This window comes from Nannobrachium achirus (assembly GCF_963921795.1).
Source record: "Nannobrachium achirus genome assembly, chromosome: 1".
NCBI classification, from domain to species: domain Eukaryota; kingdom Metazoa; phylum Chordata; class Actinopteri; order Myctophiformes; family Myctophidae; genus Nannobrachium; species Nannobrachium achirus.
Genome location: NC_137810.1, coordinates 37,586,645 through 37,596,910, shown reverse-complemented (window position 1 = coordinate 37,596,910; position 10,266 = coordinate 37,586,645). Strand labels below are relative to the sequence as shown.

At 40.6% G+C, this 10,266-nt stretch overlaps 1 protein-coding gene across 1 annotated transcript in view; it reads right to left on the bottom strand.

Moving 5' to 3' along the window:
* Positions 1 to 2,515: 2,515 nt before the first annotated feature.
* Positions 2,516 to 10,266, bottom strand: part of LOC308287491 (uncharacterized protein) — a gene marked incomplete at both ends in the record, with an annotated part of 51,601 nt that continues 43,850 nt past the window's right edge. Inside the window, 18 exons of the mRNA XM_080728676.1 lie at positions 2,516 to 2,622; positions 3,207 to 3,368; positions 3,507 to 3,672; positions 4,588 to 4,682; positions 4,925 to 5,019; positions 5,616 to 5,796; positions 5,964 to 6,090; positions 6,428 to 6,563; positions 7,030 to 7,181; positions 7,308 to 7,523; positions 7,800 to 7,844; positions 7,965 to 8,329; positions 8,438 to 8,582; positions 8,812 to 8,953; positions 9,040 to 9,225; positions 9,531 to 9,627; positions 9,777 to 9,963; positions 10,065 to 10,184. Coding sequence (XP_080584802.1) covers positions 2,516 to 2,622; positions 3,207 to 3,368; positions 3,507 to 3,672; positions 4,588 to 4,682; positions 4,925 to 5,019; positions 5,616 to 5,796; positions 5,964 to 6,090; positions 6,428 to 6,563; positions 7,030 to 7,181; positions 7,308 to 7,523; positions 7,800 to 7,844; positions 7,965 to 8,329; positions 8,438 to 8,582; positions 8,812 to 8,953; positions 9,040 to 9,225; positions 9,531 to 9,627; positions 9,777 to 9,963; positions 10,065 to 10,184 — 2,724 coding nt within the window. The remainder of the gene's footprint in view (positions 2,623 to 3,206; positions 3,369 to 3,506; positions 3,673 to 4,587; positions 4,683 to 4,924; positions 5,020 to 5,615; positions 5,797 to 5,963; positions 6,091 to 6,427; positions 6,564 to 7,029; positions 7,182 to 7,307; positions 7,524 to 7,799; positions 7,845 to 7,964; positions 8,330 to 8,437; positions 8,583 to 8,811; positions 8,954 to 9,039; positions 9,226 to 9,530; positions 9,628 to 9,776; positions 9,964 to 10,064; positions 10,185 to 10,266) is intronic.

Below are 10,266 nucleotides of genomic sequence, written 5' to 3'. Positions count from 1 at the left end.
ATAAAAAAAAAATAAAATAGCTCTGCTGGGGCACGGGCGCAGTTGGTAGCGCTGTCGCCTCACATCTAGAAGGTCCTGGGTTCGATTCCCGAAGGGGGACGCTGTGGGTGCTGGGGGCGTGTTCTCCTCCGTGTCATCAGCGCCCACAGCTAGGGGTTGGCGAAAGGGCCTTTCGGGGTTGGCGAAAGGGCCTTTCTGTGTGGAGTGTCTCCTAGGGTAGATACCCTCACAAAAACATGCAGTAATCCTCAGTAATGCCTCCCCCTGGCCAGCTGGGGTGCCTGATGAAGGGGAAAGGAACGGGTTGGAATAACGTGTTCCTTCCACGCGCTACATCCATACCGGGGAAATCCCCCCCGTCAGGTGAAAAGAAACAACTTGGACTACTCATGCATTGAAGGAAGCATGAGGTCAGTCCGTTGTCTCCCCAGGCACGGCAGAGAGAGCAGAGCGCAGGATTACATAGCTTAGGCAATTGGCACTAGGTGAAAAAAATGGGTTACAAAATCGTGGGATAAAAATTATAGAAAAAAAGCTCCCCTGGAATCCTGTACAGTTTTCACTTTTTAGTTTTTATCCAATGATATTTTGGATTTTAGATATTTTTTTGTGTAGTTTAAAGCTCACAATCGGTTATAGGGGATTGGTTAATCTTTTTGCATGGTTATTCTTGTTTCTTTTCTTCTTTTGCCAGTCTTTAGCCTGTCAGCTGTGTGATGTTTATTTTCTTCTGTAATCATTTTATGACACAAATTAACTGGAACAGAACAAAAGAAAACAAATTGATTTTGTTCCTTCCAAGTAACTTTTTGTTTAATCCCATTGAATTTATCAATATTCAAGTTTACTAACTACAATTCTTTTCCCCAAAATATTTCAAATTAATACTTTTGCTAAAAGCACTCGCCCAATAAATATGTTGTAATCAGCATCATATTTTGCGTTCACACACAGTCATTTTCCACAAATGACTTTTATGCACAATGAAGCATTTCAGGTAAAGAAATACTTGTAATGCTTTGGGGGAAAGCACAATGCGTAGTCCAATTACAATCTACACAAGCTTCTCTTGCCTCTTGTTGAAGCAGTACAGTAGTATTATATAGGCTATGGTAGATGACAGATGTCAGTAAATAGAGAGGGGCGATATCATACACTTTTTTTTTTTGGGGGGGGGGGGGGGGGGGGGGGGGGAACAGAGACGGAAGGAGAAGTACCATAGTTCCAATGATGTTTTCAGTGTTTGTTTTTTCACACATTAAATTCAGGAGAAAAAAAAACTATGTTTACATTGCCAATGCAAAGATGAATAAAACAAACATAAATCAAGACAAGTAAATGAATATGTACACAAATAAAATAGAATCAAATTAATAGAAGGGAATAAAGAGATGTGTAAACAGAGCTGTGTCCCTTTGCAATCGAAAACTATACCTTGGTAAAAAAAAAATCACACCCGTGTGAACTGAGCGGTGGTCGTGGGGGGGGGGGGGGGGGGAGGGGTGCCTGTGGGGGGGGGGGGGGGGGAGGGGTGCCTGTGTGTGTGTGGGGGGGGGGGGGGTGCCTGTGGGGGGGGGGGGGGGGTGCCTGTGTGTGTGGGGTGGGGGTGTGTGTGTGTGTGTATTGCAGTTGATGCTCAGGGCAGGCTAGACTCAACAGCACCTCTCTGGTCACCCAGGGTACTCAGGCTACACCAGAGGCTACATACAGACAGACAGACACACACACAGACACACACGGCCACGCTATGGAGACGGTGTGACCACCGCTCAAAAACAGGATAGTTTGCGTGCATTTACTGTTAGGAGCAGTTCTCTTGGGAGGCAGGTCTGCCTTTCTCGATCTTGAGATCAGGTGGTATAGCAGAAGAACGAGTTTGACCCTTTGATTGACTTGACTCTGGGTTGAACGTGATCTGTGGCGCTGCCTCTGGTGTTGTAATTGTGGACTAACCCGTTTTTAAAGTATTTTGATAGGTACATGGGTACCTAACCCCTAACTGCTCCCCCTTCCACACTCCTCTAGGGCAGCACTCAGCTGGGTAAACTGAAAAATGAAGTTCCCCTGTGGGAGAATAGGTAGCTATTTTGATTGATTCCAATGTGTCTGGTAACTTTCTTTATGTTGTCTTATAATTTTATATATTCAGTTCCATAATAAAACAAAATTGAATAAACTCTTGATATCAATATTTTAATATGGGTATGGATTCTTAAGAGGACATTATATTAATGCATTCACAAGTATAAATACTTTCAGTATTCATATGCCCATCCCTATCTGTATGGCTCAGGTAGTCTCCAAATGAAAGAAGGAAAAGAAAATCACTAAAAAACAAACAAAATACATTTCAAATTTCTTTCTATTGTATTTAATCTTTTTCATTTTTCTCCCAAAATCAAAACATTTATTATTTATTATCAAATGTTAAGGAAAATATTCCAGACAATTGAGCAGAAATAGCAAATAACATAACTGAATGACCCAAAGGAGACACACATGACACAAAAAGAGTTTAAGCACACTCAGTGTTGCAGCTGCAGGCTAGATGTGCTTCTGTCGTCTCCCTCAGGTCCACACTCTTCTCATATCCACTAGTTTCAGACGGACTCACTGTTGTTTCTGCAGTTGTGGAGGGAGGAAAGTAGTTAGGAACTGTGATTTTTCGCTAAATCTTCCAGCTAAAGCTTATGAAACAGTTATTTTTTTATAATTTCATAGAATTACCAGTTGGGCATTAACGAAAAAGTCGACAATTCAACTCAGTCGACTTCATTACACAAGTCGACTCCCACCAGAGAAAGTCGAAGTTGAAAAAAAACAAAAACTTTCTATTGTGAAAATAGCAGATCTACATGCTCACAAGATGCGAGGCGTTGTGAGCATGTAGATCCGCTATTTTCACAATTTCTGCCTCTATATATTTGACAATTTGGACAATGTTTAATTTGCCATTTTAAAGGTATTAAAAAGTAAGAAATGTGACGATACCCTCTATAAACTTAAACTTTACGTTGGTTTGTTTACAGTTGAGAGAGAAAACAATGTTTCACATTAAGTTAATCATCAGGGGACCCCCCAAAATAAGTGGGGGGTCGTGTGTGGTGATGTGATGACGTCATCAAACGATAAAGTCGACTTCAACTCGACTTTTTACTGAGTCGAGTCGACTTGCAAAAATCACAAGTCGTTAATGCCCCACTTACCAGCAGGCACACAGTGGAAGCCCACAGTGACAGGAGTGGTCTTGGCAGCCATGCAGCCTGTCAAACAGCGCAGCACCGGCTCAACAGAGTAGCATCTGGACTCCTGCCCATGAACCATGATCTGCTTATCCAACGTCACAGATTCAAGTCTCATGCGGCACTCTGTAATGGAGAGGTGTGGATGATTAACTTGCTCATCGGTGTTTTTAGAGTCGCTATATCCACGTGTGTGCCATGACAACATTTCAAATGCTTTTTATTGACTGAGACTACAAAACAATAGGTTTTACCACTTATTACCAGTAGTGTCATGACAGCTCTCAGCAGGGAGCACCCAGGAATGGGCGTAGCTGACTGCATTCTTGGTCACGCGTCCGTTGGGAGTGCGGTACTCTTGTCTGACTTCCCCATCAGCCTTACCACAAAGTCCACATGTCTGTCCCTTCATCCAGTCCACCACTTTAACCTGAATGGAATGGCCATACATACTGTATCATTATATTATCACAGCTCAAGATTCTAATGGCTTCATCAATCATCATAAGCTATTTCAACTGTCAGCAGCACTTATTATGTTTGATAAATCCCCATGGTCAAGGATTTCAGGTTTTTTCCATTTGTGTCATTTTATAGTAATGCTACAGGGTTTCTACAAGTAATCACTGCTATAGAGTGTTCAGTAACAGTGGGCTCCCCATCCACCTATCCAGCTCTTTCGCAATCTCTCAAGACAGAGTCAATGATGGCTAGGCCAGAGACAGACAGAGTGGGCGTCGCCCTTTCTTTGATGATGGGTTCCCAGATTGGCTCTTTAGTAAACAGGAAAAACAATATATAAACTCGGCACAAAAAAAGGAAACTTGACTTCGGTCCATTATATCTACCCTTTAATAATACCAATTTGTATTGTGTTTTATATAATTTTTATTGTTGATTCGACACCTTTACTATGAGGTGCAGCTTGTAAACTTCGGGCATTCGAGGCATGAACTACACAGCCAAACGTGTGGGTAGCGCCAACCAAAATCTTGCCAAAATGGCTTGCAATATGTACTGTTCTGCTGGCATTTACTCTCGTTTTGGGCTTCCCTGACACTGAGCTTCACAATACCATTTGGCATAATTAAAGGGGAGATATAATGGACCGAAGTCAAGTTTCCTTTCTTTTTGTGCTGAGTTTATATACCATTTTTTTCTAATCAGTAGAGAGAACCCTGTCAATTGTCAGTTAAAAATGTATAATGTTCCAGTTCAAATTGTGTTTGGAATTGGTATCATGACCTGAAACTATCGCAGTAGAGAAGGGGAGACTCCAGTTATTAAACAGTCAATAGCAATAATTACTATTACATTTATTAAAAACAATTATTAAATGTTTTACCTTCCATGTGTCCTTAGCGAAGTAGACTTCCTGAAGTCCATGGCTTGGAGCATAGGCAGCGATGCCCTCACCCTTAGGTATGATTTGGATTTTAGCTGATTGCAAAACATACCACAATAATTTAGTCAGCTCACTTTAAATATGCAGCTCATCTGTAGCTTAATCGTGTTTATTAAAAAGTATTTGAAGCAGAATGAAAAGAGATGTCCACTGAGGAAAAATATGAGAAACCTTGGTTTGTCAGAAACAATGCTTATTTTGGAAAAAGGTGAATTTGGCATGGTGGTTCTACTGCTATATAATCTCTGGAAGATGGAATTCATATATTTGTATAAACCTGTGGGATGCTGGTATGGGAGGTTGCCGCTGGGAATTTCCTTTCCATTAATTAGCACAATCACACCATTGTTCTTTGGATGCAGGTCAATGTCACTGAAAAGGCACACATGTTACACATTATTATGGCAGCTCTCACATAAATACTTTTTTGAAATTATTATTTTTATTACTAGTGAGACGCCTCAGGGCGACACGCGACCTTGCCCCAAAGGGTGAGGTCACGCCAATTCTTGGCCATCTGCCCATGCAGTGATGTATATCGGACCAGTTACCCATATATGGAGACCCCTGGTACCCATATATGGAGATCCATGTACTGTATATGGTACATCCCTTTTATGCCCATACATGGAGATCCCTGTCTGAACCAGCCACACAGATATGGGCTGTCTTCCTCCATATATGGGCATTACTATATGAAGTCCTGTTAGATATGGGCTTAATATTGATGACATCAGGGATCTCCATAAAAGGGATTCTGGGGAATACCCATATATGGACTTTTACATAGGTGATGTCACCTGTGATATCACCTGTGATGTCACAGTGATGTGTCAGGGGAACCACAGTGTCAGGCGTGACCTTCAGTGATATACGGATACGTGGACAAGATGTGCCGGTTTTCATAGTAAACTTGCGACCTACGGTCGCAATTATTATTATTTTGGACATGGTATTCAAAGACTTACATATCAGCAACTTTGACATTGATATAGTTCTGTTCAATAGCATCTTTCTTCAGCAGAACCATGAACTTGAGTTCATCGGTGCAATCCTGAGCCAGAACCTGGTAGCAAGAGACGGGCATCTCATTTGTGTAGCTCCTGCTGTTGAATGTGGTCAGTTTGTTTTTGATGAAGCTACATTCAGCTGAGCAGAAAAACAAAAACATAAAAACATATTGTTCACATGAAACAAAAATTGAATATAAGGAAAAACTAATCTCAAATTCTTTCTTAAAAATGTCTTTTGGCATGTGGCAAATAAAATGAAAATACAGGTTTTCCTTAAATGTATAGATTTTTTTTTTATACTACCTGCATTGGTCTTGGCGAGGAAATAGTGCAATTTGTTAACCATGTTATTATGTAAAGGAGAAAGACCGGTGAATTCATCAAGTGGCAGACGGAACGGAAGAGGCAGAGACATTTTTAAATAGGTCGCCTGCAACAGGGAAACGACAATAATTAGGCATATTAAATAAACAAACATTAACAATTAATTGTCACTGATAATTGTGATACATTTCTGTTTGCCTTTTAGGCTTTGTAATCAAAGATTGCACAGGAAAGATATATAAGTAATTAAATAAATTAATGACATTTATTAACTTTATTTAAAAAAGATTACAATGTGTCACACGTTGAAAGCTTGTGGATCAGCTATTTCAGATTTTTTTAATGTATTAAAAAGCTTCAACATGGAAACGATTATGACAAAAAGAATTGCGGTAATAATTGTGACATGCCTAGATCCAGGAATAAAATCTGATTTTTCTTACTTTTGGTGTTTTCAAAATGATGTCCAGATTCTTCTCAGACGTGGCGACCACAGTTAGTGACACTTGGTCTGCTGTATTTTGTATCTTTCCTCCAACCAGTGAGTTGAGAATAGCAGCAGGAATATACTCATAGGCACTATAAAATAAACGTCATGTTTAAAAATGTCTCTTTAAATTTGAAATGGGCCATGATTATGAATGCATACTTATACTGCTGTGGTTCTCAACCTTTTCAGGCCGGGATCCCCCAAAATAGGTTGAGGCCTTCAATTTAGTTTGACTTCCACAGATAAGCATTGTGCCACAGATAAGCAATGTGAAAATAGCCAATCTGCTTGTAGATTGACTATTTCACATGTTTTGCCTCTTCCTTACATTATTTGTCAATTTGGCCAATATTTGACCAGTTTTTATGGTATAGTTTGTTGATTACAGTTATGGTCTTTCCTTAAATTGTCAATTTACTGTCAAATGGGGACACCCCCCCCCCCCAAACAAAATAATGTGAGGACCCCCCTGGGGGTCCTTGCCCACAGGTTGAGAACCACATATGCTGTATAAAGTACCACAGTACATGTATGTACAGGTATGCTTAGAATTACGTCTTTGCATAGCGACGAATAACAGGGATTATCTTGACACTTTTTTTCCAATCCACTTTCAGGCGGCCTGCAGGATTTGGACCAACTAGGCCAGTCTCAGTGGTGATCAGAGCCTGAAAACGCTGACTTTTCGTTCCATAGATAAACTTGACCTGTAGGGATATTGGGATAAACATTCACTTTTTAAGAGCACCCTTTTACAACTGCAACAATATACACATGGATATGGCTGCTTTATCCTGTAAAATGGATGACGTAAAAAATAAAAGGCTTCTTACCATAGCTTTATGCTTGCTAAGCACAACTCCATCAGCAAATATCCCCCAGCCGTAAGAGCTGTTACGGTCAGCCAAAGAAGTAAGCATTAACTGCATTCTGGCTGTAGGTATGTCCAGGTAGGCAGCAAACTGATATCCTTGCAACTTCTTGTCAGCTCTCAGCACACGGAAGACGATGGAAAAGGTTGGATGTCTAACCTTGCTCAGGCATTTATTCTGAGGAACATTGTTAGCTGATGTAAATTCACCCACATATTAGGTTTCCATTTCTGTCTAAGAGGATAAAGCTTTACCTGCTTGTAAATGGCCTCAAAACTTGAAGCACTGCTTCTGCTCTTGGAGTTTCTTACTGCTGAGGTGGCTTGAGAAATCATAGTCTGTTCAAAGGTCATTGGAGATTTGTGAAAAATGGATTGCAATTTTTAAAGTTATTATTATTATTAGTTTTTATTTTATTGTATTTTATCTTTGCCCAAGATAAGTAAAACATACCTGATTCTTGTGGTTCCTCTGGAATGTATGGGGGTAAATTATAGCCTGTTTGGGACCAAGATATTTCAGATGTCAGATTTCACTTTTTCATAAATTGTTAAATGAAGAGCTCCTACTCCTGTATTGCTTTCCACGTAAATCAGGAAATCACGATTAAGAAGTTACCTTTGATGTCTGAGAAGACCTGGAGGAGCTGGAAGAGCTGGAGCTAGAAGAACTGCTCACTGATCTGCTAGAGCTAAGCCTGCTGCTGCTGCTGCTGCTTGTTGCTTCAGCATCAATGGCCTTGCTGCTGATGCGAGACGAGGAACTGGAGGATAGAGACGAGGACTGGGAGCGAGAGCTGCTGGAGCTGGAAGAAGACATGGTGGCATTCAGACCAGGAATCAGGATTTTCTTGAGTTTGTGCAAGACTGGTTTTTCCTCAGTGACTTCCTCTTCACATAGACTGTTGTTTTTAATGAGCTTCTCTGCAGCCTTTGGTCCGACCTGAAGCTCCATGACCAGTCCGTCAACGACCACACCTTTAACTGAAAACAAACCATGAAATTGAAATGTTATGTTGCGTGTGCGTGTGTGTGTGAGAGAGAGATTTATATAGTGTATATTTAATTGTATGTTGTATTTAGAACACTTGCCAGGTTTCACATTAACAGCAACAGAATGCTTTCCAATCAGTTTGTAGAACGCTGTGTCCCTGATGAATGCAGCATTCTCTGAGACAATCTTAACACAACTCTTCATGGCGAGGGTAGCACAGTACTTCTTATTAAACTGGGCTGACTTTACAAGGGGCTTCATGTTAACTGGCATATCAGGATAAAGCACCTCTGAGGACTTTGACTGAAACAGAAGAAAGGAGTATAAAGTGTGTGTGTGTGTGTGTGTGTGTGTGTGTGTGTGTGTGTGTGTGTGTGTGTGTGTGTGTGTGTGTGTGTGTGTGTGTGTGTGTGTGTGTGTGTGTGTGTGTGTGTGTGTGTGTGTGTGTGTGTGTGTGTGTGTGTCAACTCACTGAGCTGTCAGCAAGAGAGGAGTAAATCATAGATGTGAGTCTCTCTTTTGATATGGGTTCCAAGATCTTGGCAGGGATGATGGGTGTGATTTTTGGAGCCGCAAGATCCTCTATATTTCTTGCCACAGCATGAGTTTGAACTCTGTTGAAAGAATAAAGACAGTTTCGAAGTTTGCACATTTGAAAAATTCATGGAGAAATACATGAAATACAAAATGCATGACTTACTGCACAGTTGCAATGTACTCAGGCGCAGCAATGGGCAATGCCTCAATCTTGAAGTTGCCTTCAGTGATGTCAAGCCTTACTGCTATTTTTGCTGGCACGAGAGAGTTGACTTTACCTCTTGTCAACACAGCAGCCTGGAGCATTGCAGAATTTATTCCCATCATAGCAAAGGTTTCCATAGCAATGCTAGGACAATGAGACAAATCCTTTAAAATGATATTTTAAATGTTAGCCTACTGTTACAATTTACAATTTAGGCATTTAGCAGACGCTCTTAATCCAGAGTGACTTAAAATAAGCAAGGTAATACAGCAATACAATAAGCAAGGTAATACATCAATACATCAACATCAATACATGAAATGCATAGAAATATCAATCTGGAAAATAAATAACGTAGGTAGACCAAGCACCTAATCAGTAAAAAATGTTATATCCAATCACTGAAGAAAGAGTGGATGATTGATTGATTGATTGATTGATTTTCTTACCTTGGTTTGATCTCAGCCTCAAGCTGACAGTTGGCTGTCTTCAGTAGGTGAACAAAAGTGAAGGTTTCTGGCAGCGCTGGAGTGGTCTTGGCCTTTACTATACCAAAACAAATACAGTATTGAAGTACTCTGATGCCATCAATAATACTATGTGGATTTGTTACTACTGAGTTCCCAGAAGTTATTTTTTCCGCCACTGTTGTGGGGCTGCAAGTTGTGGGTGTTATGTTGTCAATAATGACTTACTTTGGACCGATGCAACAGCCACAGCAGCAGTGACAACACTGAGTTCCATGGGAAAGCCAGCTGCAGTGGGGATAATGCGACGCATCTCAGTCGACAGTATAGGTTTAGTATAATGGAAAGATGCACCAGACAGCAGAGTCTTAATAGCATGCTTTCCATAAGCTTCAGCGGTGGGTCCAGTGGCAAGCTGCAGGGTAGAATTTTGCCTCATTATCATGTTTCATAAGATGGTCAAATTCAAATTATTTTGCCATTTCAAGGGTGGAAGGTTATGTTCTGGAATCATACCGCAATGGCCTGGTCAATCACAGCCTTGTTGATGTTCGCAAAAGCAATTTCTTGTCCAAAGAATTTGATATACACGGATGCCAGGGGCTTGCTATTGGGCATACCTCTCCAATGCGAAAGCTGTGGAAAAAAAGTGATAACATCTGTACAGTGCTTTTATCTTATGTGCATTTCTTCTTTCACTGAAATGAACTATTTGTAC